Genomic DNA, 15,499 nt, shown 5'->3' with positions numbered 1-15,499 from the left:
ACTTCTGGGAGGCAAGTGTGAGTCCAGATGCCTCTTTTCTGGTTTATTTCATTTCTAGAGTTCATTTGTTGCAGGCCTTTATTACGTTTCCAAAGTAAATAAGTAAGCCATTTCTACTTTAGGCCTTGTCCCCAAGAGAATAAAAGAAAAAAAAATGACAGTGACACCATTTAGCTGGATAATAACTAAAACTGGACAAATAAGATATTTTCTCTCATTTGGAGACTGGCTGTTTTAGTTGTGTTCAAAATTTGCGATTCTCAAATTAATGAACACCTGTAGAAATTAATTTTGCAAATCTACATGTATAATGGGTAATTTTTCATTTAGATGCAATAATATGACAAAAGAACAAAAATTCCCAAGCATTTCCCCAAGCATAGAACACCATTTAGTGCAATGCTGACAATGTCTGAGTGTTTTAAGGCTCTCAAGAGGGCACAACTGACAATCCCTCTTGTGTTGCCCGTTTGCTAAGTGGTTTCATATTCACCAAGAAGGACTTGTCAATGGGTGCTTGCTTGGGATCCTGAAAAATGGATATGAGGTCTCTGTGAGGTCTTTTGTGTCAGTCTCTGTGGGGTATCTGGGTAAGGTCTCAATGTGAAGTCTCTGTGAGTCAGTGGAAGATCTCTGTGTACTGTCTGTAGATGAAGCCTCTTTGTGAGGTTTCTATGTGAGGTCTCTGAGTGTTGGTTTCCCTGAGAGGTTTGTATGGAAAGTACCTTTGGGAAGTCTCTGAAAGGTTTGCTGTCAGGTCTCTGGAAAAGCTCTGAAATCTGTGCTAGCTTTCTCTCTGAGGATCTGTGGGGCAACATGAGGTTCATATGTGAGGTCTCAGTGTGAGGTCTCTGTGGGGCAGTGTGGTAGGTAGGCACTGTGGAAGGTGTCTGTGTGAGAGATCTCTGTTGAGAGTTATCTCTGTAAGGTCTATGTGTTGTCTCTGTTGGGAGATGTCTCTGCGTGTTGTCTGTGTGTGAAGGGTCTCTGTGTGTGTCTTCATTTCTGGCTTTACCGCACCTATGGAAATCTGAGCAGCAGAAGGGCAAAGGCACTTGATCAGCATCCCTGTCTGTGGCACTTCTTCTGGCAGGGGCCACGGGGTCCACATCTAGCCCATACTCCAGTCCCAGAACTCACCTCTCAGTGCCCCTAGAGGACCTAGCAGTAGCCAGGCTCAAGGTCCCCACTCCATGCCACCCTCTCCTGAGCTCCCAAAGGCCTCAGGATACTCTCTGTGTTGGGTCCCAATCCCTTCCCACAGGTCTTGGCTCTATTTTCACTGCTGGACCCACTCTGGAGACTGCCTCAGGAATTGGGACCCAAAGGCAAGACCTGGTTCCAGGGAGAAACCAGTGACACAAGCAGTGTCCCAGTCCCAGTCCCAGTCCCAAATGTTGGGCATCCTGACAGGCATGAGAGATAGGGATCCTCTGGATCAGGGGCATCTCCTGGAGCAAGACTCTCTATCCTGGGAATGATGCCCTCTGCAGCTATGTGCACTGTGTACCATGTGTGGCACAAAGCACAGAATAACTCGAGAAGTTGCTCAGCTCCCAAGTTTCCCTAGTTACCTAGCCTTCCCACCTATTATTAAGTCATCCATTCTAGAATTCAAGAGGTGATAATGTGTAAGCTTATGAAATATATTATTAAGAGATTAACCTTCCCTGATTTGCTTTACTTTTACAAGTTGGGCCATCTGTTTTGGACATAAGGGTGGCTTTCCTAGGTCTGTGATCTTAGAGCAGAGAAGGGTGGAGACCCTCATGGGGTATGATGAACCATACCCTTAACTTTTTCTTTCCTCCAGGCCTATAGATAGGACATCAGGGGGCTCTTCATTCACTGCACATTTATGGGCACCATGTGTCAATTTGCCTTCTTCTTTGGATCCATCCTTTCAATTTTTCTCCCACATCCCATTCTAAGTTCAAGTGTTCAACCATCAGATAGTTACTATACACAGGTACACTCCTGTTCCATTAATTCAGAACTCCTTCTCTGGGGTTAACATAAAGGGAAAGTATGTGACCCTTGAATATTCATTTAGGTAGAGGTGAACACAACCCTCAGCAATCTCCCTGCTGTTCCCCACTTACACACACACAGAGCTGGAAGTGCCATCCTCATCACTGGAAGTGTAGGAAAGGCAGAGGTGGAAGAGGGTGACACTGTATTTCATTAAAGCTAAGCTAAGAGGGTTTCATAGGGCCTTCACCTCTTCATCAGAGAAAGAAGGGATTCTCAAGGGCAAGTGTCATCTATTCTTCACCAAGAGATCCGGGACAAGATTTCTTTTGCTTTTGAACTTAAGGCCCAGTACTCTCTTCCAAACTTCGATCCCCTTGGTTCTGACACTTCCTGGAGCCAGAGTGGGAATGTCCAGCCCTGTGATGCCTCTGTAAACTTATCCCCTACAGCTGTATAAAGTTCAAAGTAGAGTGGAAGCAGGAGAAAGACAAGTCAAACCAGATCTTGGAGTAAGGTCTTCATAGGTATTTCTAATCTTTTTAGAGTAGTTTTTGTTTGTATAATGACAGTATCATGAAAACAATGAAAAGATTCAGGATAAGGAGCAAGCCTACACTGCCCACTGCCAAACACCCTCCATGCCCCTCCCTTCTAGAACCCAAAGCATATACCAAGCATAGCACAAACAAAAGTAGCCATACTATCCTCTTATGGGGGGAAAACATATATATTGGGGAATATTAAGTATTTGGATGTGCTAAAGAGAAAAAGTTTTCTCCACATGGACTAATTTTTTTTCTTGGAGACATGTTTTCCTAATAAGAAAGACTAAAAAAGCATTTTATGGTTGACTAGTCTAGATCCCTTCCTGAAGAAGACAGTGCCGTGGGCAGTGATGATGGTGGCTTGGGACACCTGGCATCCTTGGCCCATACTGGCAGGGACTGACTGGAGACAAAGTCTTCTTGGGAGGCAAGGATGGGAGGTGCTTCAGGCCCAGCTGCTCATCCTTGAATCTCACACTTTTCAAGGACCGCCGATGTCTGACCTGCCTTTCCCTGATAGAGCTACTCTGGTCCTTGGAGGTGGCTTGGTGACTGTGGGCTATATAATTCATTATTCTCCCTCGCTCTGGGTAGAAGGGAAGTCTGTGGTAGCGGAAACACCCACATACTGGTGCTTGGAGTTCCTGGTTGTGCTCGTTTAACTTTGTGGCATGAAGTCCATGGTGAATTGCCATTTTCTCCTCTATAATCTGTCCAACAGCTGTCATGAGTGCCCGAGACTCAGGAGTCTCACTGGCCATAATTGATTTGCTTTTGACTGGTCCTTGGTTCTGGGCAGTTATTGGCTTACATTTCTGCAGAGCATTCTGACCTTTGTCTTTTTCATTGGGGAAAATCCATTGAAGAAAGCGCCTCATTCTTTTTCTGAAGAGGCTTTCGGGAGGACCCTGTTTCTTCTCTGGCAGGAGCTGGAAGTATCGTCTCCTAAAAGAATCTACTATTCCCCTGACTGGGGCAGGGTGACTCATACACTCAGCTTGAGAGGTCCTCAATTCCTCAAACCGCTCATTTCCTGAGTTAAGCCTCCTATAGTGCTCTCTCTCACAAGTAGGGACAGTCATCTTGCACTGGTTCTTCCATGAGTCCTGAAGTTTAGAGATCATGGGCTCTTGCTGCCTTAGGCAGCTCCTTTGGTCTGCTATGAAGCCATATAGCATCTGGGAAGCTACCTTGTCTCCAGTAGGCACTCTCTGGGGATGACACTGTGGCACTTGAGAAGCCAAGTTGTCTGCAGCAAGGAGCATGTGTGTAGAACAGTCTTGAGGCTGGTTCTCTGACTCTGTATTCACTTTGGAATTAAATTCACTTTCCTCTTCATTAAGGCATGACTCTCCAGGATCTTGGAAAAAAGACATTCTAGAAAGTTTTTTACTGGTATCTAAACTCCCCATATGCACATTTATGTCCTTTTCAGCACTAAAACATTGGGATCCTAAGTTCATCTCTAGCATTGCTACCCTATGACAGGGGTCTTGTGAGGTCCAATCCACACTCTTCTCTCTTGGCTCATTCCTGGCCATTGATGAACTGGGACTCAACTCTAGGCTGCTCCTCTCAATGCATTCTGCAGAACCACTCTGCCAAGTTCTGCCCATGAAGTTGAGTGTGAGGGACTGAGAAGGTGGCCTGTCCTCCTGTCCAATCAGAGAGGCTTTTAAGGGCCCCTGGTTGTCACTAGATGGGGCCATTCCCAGCACCCTATGGATTTCCTCATACACAGGTGAAGGAGCAAGGAGAGGCCTTTCCAGGGTGGAAACTGACTCTTCTGTTATTGCCTTCTTTCCCAGACATGCCTGAGGAGGTTTTCCCAGGAATTCAGCAAACTTGACTGAGGGGGCCCCAGACACACGGGTGGCTGAGGGCGTAGAGGCAAATTGAAGAATGGTCAAGGGTTGAACCTTTTTCATCAAGAGATTTATGGGTTTGAGGACCTTGAGAGGTAGACCCCACCTGTGCCTCACCCAAAACCTTATAATATGTGCTTCCAGAACTTCTTGAATGTCTGGATGGAGGAAGGAAACCCTGTGGGAGGTGTTCACATATGGTCCCCAACCCTTCAAGATTCCTAGATTTCTGATTTCCATGTCAGTGTTGGACTTGGGAAAAGCATTGTTGACAGCAAGACAGGATTGGCACATACTCACAGGCCCACACTCACTGATCTGCCACAACTTCCTGCCCAAATGACCTCTTTTCAAGATGTTGTCTAGATTCTTATCTAAGCTCCTTAGTAAATCACTTCCTGAGTCACTCTTTGACAGCCCCAAGTCACTTTCTGATTCCTCAGAGCCCACTCCCTGAAACCTCATTAGGGAGTTCTCTGAGGCCCGGGAGAGATCTTTTGGGACCTTCCCTAAAATATACCCCAGGCCCTTGCCCATGCCCTGGCTTAGTTGGAACCCCACTCTCTGTGTATCAGTGCTGCTTTTACCTGCAAATTCAGAGAGCCGTGAGGGTCTATGCTTACCCTTTGCCTGACATGTCCCTGGTAATTCACCCTGAAGCTGCCTTAGTTCCAAAGACTCTTGGATCTTACAGGGCAGCTCCCAACGGTGTTGAATGAGCCACTTTTGTAGGTGTTGCTCCAGTTGCTTACGGAGCTCAGGACTGATTGGAAAATCCTCAGGAAGGATGGAGATCACCCAGCTGTCCTCGGGAAGGTTGGAAGTGAAGACACTAAAGACCTCTTGAGATCTTTTGATTACAGAGGATAAACCCCCACTTTCTAGTTGCTCCTGCAACAAAGGCCATTCTGGATGTTGAATCTCAGTTGGGATGAGAAATTGTGACTTATCCTGGGCTGTAGGGCAAGATATTTGACAGGCCCCGATCTGGGGTGAGGAAGAAGGTGATAGGATTGGAAGAGAGGACTGGAGATGATCTTGGGTCAGGATCTGAGCCAGAGGTGGGGGTTGGAATTGAGGTATGGCTGAAATCAAGGGTTGAGATTGGAACTCCAGTCGAGACAGGGGTTTGGACTGGGAAAGCAGTGGAGATAGTTTAGCCTGCATTTGAACTGGGCAGTCACTTGAGATTCCATTGAATAAGAAAGAAGGAGACTGTAGTGCTGAAGAGCTCTCAGAGATCCAGGCTGTAGCCACCAGAGATTCACTGTGTAGAGAGGGGAGACCCCAGAAAAGCTGGTTATATTTCTGCTGTAGATGGTGCCCCAAAACCTTAGGATATGAGAGCTGCTGAGGACCAGGCAACTGCTCTGGTTTGCCTTTTGTGCTCCAGAAGTGTTGGGGGCTTGTGGTTTTCTGCTCAGCACCCAGTGATTTCAATATATTCCCCAAAGAATTCAGGTGGTAGTTTGGGCTCATTTGTTTTGGATATGATCCATCTTTTTCTTTTTCTTTCCAAATGTTGATCTTGACTCCCTTTGTGACTTGTATCTCCAGGAACTTCTGGTCATCAGAGCTGAGCAAAGAGGGGTTAGCAGCTCCTACTTCTCTGTCAGTGGGGTTTCCCCAGAATGAGGCCTCTGGTGAGTGGTGGGAAAGGTGTTCTTGCTGAGACTCATAATTTGATGAGGTTGAGAGGCACAAGGCTTTGGCAGTGGTGTGCCACCAGGACAGGGCTGAAATGGGACAGCTTGAGTGGCCAAGGCCTGAGGTGGCTGGGATAGGAGAAGCTGACCATGAGGTATGAGATGACCTCTGTGTAATGGTGCCCAGTGGGAGTGCCATTGAGTCACACTGAGGAAGAGCCAGAATGGTGTCTGGAGGTTGTGGGGCAGAAGAGGCTGTCAGAGGTGGACGGCAGGCCTCTGAATTAAGGGGACTTGGGGGGGAAGGGGAAAGAGCAAGTGGCTGGGGTAAAAGGCTGCCTAGGGGAAGAAAAGGCTCTGGTGGCCAAGAGGCACTCAGAGATGAGTGGGAATGAACAGAAACTGAAGAGGTCTTTGGGCCAAGAAGTAGAGGGCATTGGGTCAGAGGAACTGGGGTAGCCAGCAAGGACACGGCAGGAGCAGCAACATCCACAGGCTCTCCGCATGGCTGGTGGGTTCCGGCAGGCGCTGCTTTGTACACCTCACCAGGGGGATCTTGACATAAGAGCTGATGAAAGCCACCCTTGTCAGGGAGCCTCCCCAGGCAGCTGCAGGAGACAGGAGGCACAAGCTGCAGCTAGAAGCTGACCAGGGCAAGGAGGGCAGGGCAGGATGGGCAGAGGTAAACACCTGCAACCCACAGCCCTCCCCAGCCTCCATGCTGACTTCACACTCCTGCTATTCCTAACCCCAGAGCTTTATCCACATCTTATTCCCATGGCTCCCCCTCCCAGGGCTCCCTGTGGCCCCAAGGTCACATCATAGGCTCTGGGACAAAGGAGGGTCAAGGAGAAAGGGAAAGATTCTTTACCTTTGCAAAAGTGAAATCAGGCTGCGAGCTCCTTCCAGTTCTTTCAGGCAATTTCTGCAAGCTGGAAATCAGGAAACTGGGTTACAGTGGTGAAAATAGGGGCCTAAGGGTCTTATAGAAGGCTAAGTGCAATGTCCCTTTAGGGGAGACTATTGGGTGATTAGACTATGGAGCCCAAGCATCAGTGCTCAAAGCCACATAATCCCTTACAGTAATGGCAAGGCCTATGATGGGGGAGTGCTTTGTAAATGACAAAGCACTCTCCCATCCATCACTCCCTGGAGCCCTTACAACTGCCTCGTTGGGGAGAAAGGATAGGGGTCACAAAGGAATCTGAGCTAAGTTAAACCACTTATCTATCTACAGTTGGACCTGGAGGTTCCACCTCTGAATTATTGGTCCACTACAGCCCACACAACCTTGCCAGCCAACACCCATTTCAGCCCCTATCAGCTTCCTTCCAAGCATGGAATCTGGGAAGTATACAGTATCTGATCTTCCCAGGAGCCTCTCTGAGGGCTCTGTTTCCTGAGGGATGGTCTCTGCCCCTGGCATCCTCAGAGACCATGGAGCTGGACCCCCAGGGGCAAGAAAGATGGAGGATAACTTGGGGCATGCAGGGCTAAATCACATAAGCTTACCTTTCAAAACTCCACTTTTCTTCTTACTCCTGCTCCTCTTCCTCAGCTCCACTTGATGCTAAGAGAAAAGACAAGGGGCCGGGACTCAATTCTCTCTTCTCTCTAGATGGTCCGCAAATGCTCACTCTTCATGAACAATATGAACATCTACATTCTACATTTATACATCTAATGGGGGTCTGTGGTTTTCTTTCCTTTTACTCATTTTTTTCCATTTACTCATTTTAAAGTGGATAAAAATATTTTTAATTTTTCTTCTTTGAAGAATGCAAAGCTGGATTTTCTATGTCAGCTCACTATGGATTTCTTTCATTGTTATTCCTCTACTCAAAAAATACACACATCCTCAGAACTACAGGTCCTTCTCTGCTCCGTCAGATAAGACTGTGTTTCCCAAGCTCAAAGCCCCATTCTAGTCCTTTAGAGGCTCTCCAGTGATCAGCACTGCCCTCAGATCGGCCCTGACACAGAGGAAGAGCTTACCTGAGACACCTGCCACAGAAAGGGGAAAGTGGCTGGTGAAACAATGCTTAGGAGTCTGTCCTCCTGCAGAAAATGAACTGTTAGTATACAGTCCTCACTCACTAGTCACCATGTTTGGGACTTTGCCCTGGAACCCTCTACCACACCTGGACTCTGGATTGAGATCTTGTGTTAGAAATCCTTGTGCCCTCTCTAACCCTTGCCTGGCCTCACTTATCCCTAGAGGCATGACGTTCTATTCTGAGACTTCCTATCTCAGAAGTCTCTCAGGTGATTTAGAAAACTGGATATGATAATTCCCACAATATTCCTGGGAGGTAAACATTCTTATTTTCCTGTTTTAAAGATGAGGAAACAGACAGAGCAATGCTGGGTTTTTTGCACAAGGACACACAGCTAGTATGTGGCAGGGCCAGGATGTACATCAATAAATCAGGCCTTCTGACTCCAAAAAAAAAAAAAAAAAAGAAAACTGGATATGAGATAATCTCTGTTGGGGTTTAGCCAAAGTTTACTTACCTTCCTGGTGTTTCTATATTTCCTAGCTGGTGGTAAGGATGGATTACTCTGAAAGCAGGGGAGTAACAGAAGAAAGAGCCCAAGTCCACATAGGAAAGCAAAGATGGTATCAATCACCCAGGAGGTGGGACTGGAGCTCAGCCAGGTGGTACCAGTGCTTCTCAGAGAAAAGAAATTCTCCATCTTTGGAATCATGCTGTTGCCCTCAGGCAACTGAGCACTGGGAGTTTACTTGGGGGCAGAGCCTCAGGCTTGCATCACAGAGCCGTGGCCTTGTCACAAAGGGTTCCTGAGAATGGGGGAGGGAGCAGGCTAGACCACCACCCCTCCCCCACCATTCAGCCCCACAGAACCCTGCACCTTCCTGGGCCTTCTAGATTCCTCCTCCCAACTCTACTCGTATGTCAGAGAGACCTTAGCCAATTTTCCATTTGTTCCATCTGGAACTCAGATACTACCTGGTCCCCTTTGTCCATTAGCTATCTTGACTTAAAGCCCACCAATTTCATAACCCTTGAAAATCTGAAGTTGACCCTAGAATTTTGGCTACTTTCTAGGAAATTTTACTTTCAGGATTTTCTCTGTCTTCAACTCCAGCTTCCCATATGTTTTTGTCTTATATAAACCCAGGCACATAATTTAAATTTCTTTTGCACTTATTTAGTTTTATGAATTTTAGTGTTTTGTCAGGAAGACATACACAAAATAAAATAATTTATTATTCAAAATTCATAAATCAAAGTATGAAAGTTATAAAGAGTTAAAGCCAAATGATATATTTTTTTTAAGTTTGTAGCATTTATAATTCTGAAGTTAGTAAAGCTTTAAACTGGACAAAGACTTTTGGCACATGCTGGATACACACAAACACACACACATACACACACTTATCCTTTCACAAACCAACCCAGTATTTCCAAATCCAAGAATCCACAATTTTCTACTAGTAACATTTTTCATGTGTTTTCTTGACCTGACTTTTTGTTTTATTTTTGTCTTGGTTTTAATTTTTTTTTCCAAGTAGGTTTTGAAACATACTGTCTTAGTCCATTAGGGTTTCTATAACAAAATACCACAGACAGGGTGGATTATATAACAAATTTATTTCTCACAGTTCTGGAGTCTGGGAAGTCCAAGATCAAGGTGCCAACATGATCAACTTCTGGTGAAGTCTCTCTTCCTGGTTCATAGAAACTTCTCACTGTGTCCTCACGTGGTGGGAAGGGACTAGGAATCTATAAGGAGACTCTTTTATACTTATATTTTTGTGTGTGGTGTAAGAAAGTGGCCCAGTTTCATTCTTCTGCAGGTGGCTGTCCAATTTTCCCAACACCATTTGTTGAAGAGACTAGTTTAAACTTAAGTAATTCCTTCCTTTTAATATGAAAGGAATTAAAACTTTCTTGGAAAGATATTCAAATACACAGGAAAATTAACGATCATATATTCATTTAATTTTTTATTTAAATTCAATTTAGTTAACATATAGTGTATTATTAGTTTTGGGGTAAATTTAGTGAATCATCAGTTGCATGTAAAATCCAGTCCTCATTACACCAACTGCCCTCCTTAATGCCCACCACACAATTAAACCATCCCCCAACCCACCTCCCCTCCAGCAACCCTCAGTTTCTTCCCTATAGCTAAGAGTCTCTTATGGTTTCCTTCTCTCTCTGTTATTATCTTATTTTATTTTTCCTTCTTTTTCCCTATGTTCATCTGGTTTGTTTCTTAAATTCCACATATGAGTGAAATCATATGGTATTTTTCTTTCTCTGACTTATTTCACTTAGCATAATACCCTCTGGTTCCATCCACATTCTTGAAAATGGCAAGATTTCATTCTTTTTGATGACAGTACTATTCCATTGCATATATATCACTTCTTTATCCATTCATCTGTTGATGGACATCTGAGCTTTTTTCCATATTTTGCCTATTGTGGACATTGCTACTATAATCATTGAGGTGCATGTGCCACTTCAAATCACTATGTTTGTATCCTTGGATAAATACCTAATAGTACAATTGCTGGGTTGTAGGGTAGTTCTATTTTGAACCTTTTGAGGAACATCTATACTGTTTTCCAGAGTGGCTGCACCAATTTGCATTCCCACCAACAGTGTAAGAGGGTACCCCTTTTTCTTCATCCTCACCAACATCTGTTGTTTCCTGAGTTGTTAATTTTAGCCATTCTGATTAATACGAGGTAGTATCTTGTGGTTTTGATTTGTATTTCCCCGATGATGAGTGATATTGAGCATTTTTTCATGTGTCTGTTGGCCATCTGGATGTCTTCTATGGAGAAATGTCTGTTCATGTCTTCTACCCATTTCTTGACTGGATTATTTGTTTGTTGGCTGTTGAGTTTGATAAGGTCTTTAAAGATTGTGGATACTAGGCCTTTATCTGATATGTCATTTGCAAGTATCTTCTCCTATTTTGTAAGGTGCATTTTGCTGTGCATAAGCTTTTTATCCTGATGAAGTCTCAATAGTTCATTTTGCTTTTGTTTCCCTTGACTTTGGAGATGTATCCAGCAAGAAATTGCTGCAGCCAAGGTAAAAGGGATTGCTGCCTGTGCTCGCCTCTAGGATGTTGATGGATTCCTGTCTCACGTTTAGGTCTTTCATCCATTTGGAGTTTATTTTTGTGTATGGTGTAAGAAAGTGGTCCAGTTTCATTTTTCTGAATGTGGCTGCCCGGTTTTCCCAACACCATTTGTTGAAGAGGCTGTCTTTTTTCCTTTGGATATTCTTTTCTGCTTTATCAAAGATTAGTTGAGGGTCCATTTGTGGGTTCTCTATTCTGTTCCATTGATCTGTGTGTCTGTTTTGATGATTACAGCTTTGTAATACAACTTGAAATTCAGAATTTTAATGCCTCCAGCTTTGGTTTTCTTTTTCAACATCCCTCTGGCTATTCGGGGTCTTTTCTCATTCCATACGAATTTCAGAATTATTTGTTCCAGCTCTGTGAAAAATGCTAGTGGTATTTTGATAAGGATTGCATTGAATGTGTAGATTGCTTTGGGAAGTATAGACATTCTAACAATATTTGTTCTTCTAATTCATGAGCAAGGAAAGTTTTTCCATTTCCTTGGGTCTTCCCCCAATTTCTCTCATAAGTGTTCTGTAGTTTTCACAGTACAAATCTTTTTCTTCTTTGGTTAGGTTTATTCCTAGGTATCTTATTGTTTTTGGTGCAATTATAAATGGAATTGGTTCCTTGATTTCTCTGTCTGCTGCTTCATTATTGGTGTATAGAAATGCAACAGACTTCTGTGGGTTGATTTTTTATCATGTGACCTTACTAAATTCCTTTATCAGTTCTAGCAATTTTTTGGTGAAGTCTTTTGGGTTTTTTACACACAGTATCATGTTGTCTGCACAGAGAAAATGTTTGACTTCTTCTTTGAGGATATGGATATCTTTTCTTCTTTTTCTTGTCTGATTGCTGACGCTAGAACTTCTAGTACTATGTTGAACAATAGTGGTGAGAGTAGACATCCCTGTCTGGCTCCTGATCTTAAGGGAAAAGTTCTCAGTTTTTCCTCATAAGGATGATATTAGCTGTGGGTCTTTTGTATATGGCCTTTATGATGTTGAAGTATGTTCCCTCTATCTGTACTTTGTTGAGCATTTTTATCAAGAAAGCATGCTGTATTTTGTCAAATGTTTTTTTCTGCATTTATTGAGAGGATCATATGGTTCTTATCCCCCCCTTTTTTTTATTAATGTGGTGTATCATGTTGATTGATTTGCAGATGATGAACCACCCCTGCAGCCCAGGAATAAATTCCACTTGGTCGTGGTGAATAATCCTTTTAATGTACAGTTGGATCTGATTAGCTAGCATCTTGTTGAGAATTTTGGCATCCATGTTCATCAGGGACATTGGTCTGTAATTCTTCTTTTTAATGGGGTCTTTGGTTCTGGAATCAAGGTAATGTTAGCCTCATAGAATAAGTTTGGAAGTTTGCCTCCCATTTCTATTTTTTGGATCAGAAGAATAGATATTAATTCTTCTTTAAATGGTTGGGAGAATTCCTCTGAGAAACCTTTCTGTCCTGGGCTCTTGTTTATTGGGAGATTTTTGATTATTGCTTCAATTTCTTTGCTGGTTATGGGTCTATTTATATTTACTATTTCTTCCTATTTCAGTTTTGGTAGTTTATATGTTTCTAGGAATTTATCCATTTCTTTCAGATTGCCTAATTTGTTGGCATATAATTGCTCGTAATATTCTCTTATAATTATCTGTATTGTTGCAGTTTTGGTTGTGATCTCTCCTCTTTCATTCATGATTTTATTTCTTTCGGTCCTTTCTCTTTTCTTTTCGATAAGTCTGGCTAGGGGCTTATCAATTTTGCTAATTCTTTTAAAAAACCAGCTATTAGTTTCATTGATCTGTTCACTGTTTTTTTTATTTGTACATCATTTATTTCTGCTGTAATCTTAATTACTCTCCTTCTCTTGCTAGATTTAAGCTTTATTTACTGTTCTTTTTCCAGCTCCTTTAGGTGTAAGGTTAGGTTGTGTATTTGAGACTTTTTTGCTTCTTGAGGAAGGCCTGAATTACTATATACTTCCCTCTGACCATCTTTGCTGCACCCCAAAGGTTCTGAACTGTCATGTTTTCATTTTCATTTACTTCTATGTATTTTTTAAATTCATCTTTAATTTCCTGGTTGACCCATTCATTCTTTAGTAGGATGTTCTTTAACCTCCATGTATTTCTGGTCCTTCCAAATTTTTTCTTGTGTTTGATTTCAAGTTCCATAGCATTATGATCTTGAAATATGCATGGTATAATCTCAATCTTTTTGTACTGTTTGAGGGCTGATTTGCAACCCAGATTGTGATCTATTCTGGAGAATGTTCCATGTGCACTTGAGAAGAATGTGTATTCTGCTACTTTAGGATGAAATCCTCCTTCCAGTTTGTCATTCAAAGCTCTTTGTTTCCTTGTTGATCTTCTGCTTAGACGTGTCCCTGCTGTGAGTAGGGTGTTAAAGTCTCCTACTATTACTGTATTATTACCAATGAGTTTAAGTTTGTTATTAATTGAGATTTGGCTGGTCCCAAGTTAGTGACATAAATATTTATGATTGTTAGATATTTTTGAATAAACCCCTTTATTATGATATAGTGTCCTTCTTCATCTCTTATTATAGTCTTTGTTTTAAAATCTAGTTTTTCTGGGCGCCTGGGTGGCTCAGATGGTTAAGTGTCTGCCTTCAGCTCAGGTCATGATCCCAGGGTCCTGGGATCGAGTCCCACATCGGGCTCCCTGCTCCTTGGGAGCCTGCTTCTCCCTCTGCCTCTCTCTCTCTCTCTCTGTCTCTCATGAATAAATAAATAAAATCTTTAAAAATAAAATAAAATAAAATCTAGTTTTTCTGATATAAGAATGGATACTCCAGGGGTGCCTGGGTGGCTCAGTCGTTAAGTGCATCTGCTTTCGGCTCAGGTCATGATCCCAGGGTCCTGGGATCAAGCCCCACATCAGGATCCTCACTCAGTGGAAGACCTGCTTCTCCCTCTCCCACTCCCCCTGTGTTCCTTCTCTCGCATTGTCTCTCTCTGTCAAATAAATAAATAAAATCTTAAAAAAAAAAAAAGAATGGATACTCCAGCTTTCTTTTGATGTCCATTAGCATGATAATGGTTCTCCACTGCCTCACTTTCAATCTGGAGGTGTCTTTGGGTCAAAAATGAGTCTCTTATATTTGCAAATGACATATCAGATAAAGAGCTGGTATCCAAGATCTATAAAGAACTTCTCAAACTCAACACCCAAAAAACAAATAATCAAGTCAAGAAATGGGCAGAAGACATGAATAGACACTTCTCCAAAGAAGACGCACAAATGGCCAACAGACACATGAAAAAATGCTCCACATCACTTGTCATCGGGGAAATACAAATCAAAACCACAATGAGATACCACCTTACACCAGTTAGAATGGCTAAAATTAACAAGACAGGGAACAACAAATGTTGGCAAGAATATGGAGAAATGGGAACCCTCTTACACTGTTGGTGGGAATGCAAGCTGGTACAGCCACTCTGGAAAACAGTATGGAGGCTCCTCAAGAAGTTAAAAATAGAGCTACCCTATGACCCAGCAATTGCACTACTAGGTATTTATCCCAAAGATACAGATGTAGTGAAAAGAAGGGGCACCTGCACCCCAATGTTCATAGCAGCAATGTCCACAGCCAAACTGCAGAAGGAGCTGAGATGTCCTTCAACAGATGACTGGATAAAGAAGATGTGGTTCCTATATACAATGGAATATTACTCAGCCATCAGAAAGGATGAATACCTCCCATTTGTTTCAACATGGATGGAATTGGAGGGGATTATGCTAAGTGAAATAAGTCGATTGGAGAAACACAACTATCGTATGGTTTCACTTACATGTGGAAGATAAGAAATAACACAGAGATCGTAGGGAAGGGAGGGAAAACTGAATGGGAAGAAATCAGAGAGGGAAACAAACCATGACAGACTCTTTTTTTTTTTGGATTAACATTTCTTTCTTTTTCTTTTTTAAATTTTTTTATTCTTATGTTAATCCCCATACATTATATCATTAGTTTTAGATGTAGTGTTCCATGATTCATTGTTTGTGCATAACACCCAGTGCTCCATGCAGAATGTGCCCTCCTCAATACCCACCACCAGGCTAACCCATCCTCCCACTCCCCTCCCCTCTAGAACCCTCAGTTTGTTTTTCAGAGTCCATCGTCCCTCATGGTTTGTCTACCCGTCCGATTTCCCCCCCTTCATTCTTCTCCTCCTGCTACCTTCTTCTTCTTCTTCTTTTTTTTTTTCTTAACATATATTGCATTATTTGTTTCAAAGGTACAGATCTGAGATTCAACAGTCTTGCACAATTCACAGCGCTTACCAGAGCACATACCCTCCCCAGTGTCTTTTACCCAGTC

General features: G+C 42.9%; 1 protein-coding gene across 1 annotated transcript; it reads right to left on the bottom strand.

Annotated features, from left to right (window-relative positions):
* Nucleotides 1–2,830: 2,830 nt before the first annotated feature.
* Nucleotides 2,831–6,239, bottom strand: LOC102731070 (spermatogenesis-associated protein 31A6-like). Its single transcript, XM_006738826.3, has one exon. The coding sequence runs from the start codon at nt 6,227–6,229 to the stop codon at nt 2,831–2,833; it is 3,399 nt and encodes a 1,132-aa protein (XP_006738889.3). The 5' UTR covers nt 6,230–6,239.
* Between the last annotated feature and the right edge of the window lie 9,260 nt (nt 6,240–15,499).

The sequence above is a fragment of the Leptonychotes weddellii genome, chromosome 14 (assembly GCF_054177405.1).
Source record: "Leptonychotes weddellii isolate Sample4059 chromosome 14, ASM5417740v2, whole genome shotgun sequence".
Lineage (NCBI taxonomy): Eukaryota > Metazoa > Chordata > Mammalia > Carnivora > Phocidae > Leptonychotes > Leptonychotes weddellii.
The sequence above is the reverse complement of the archived record's forward strand: the minus strand, read 5'-3'. Positions and strand labels throughout refer to the sequence as shown.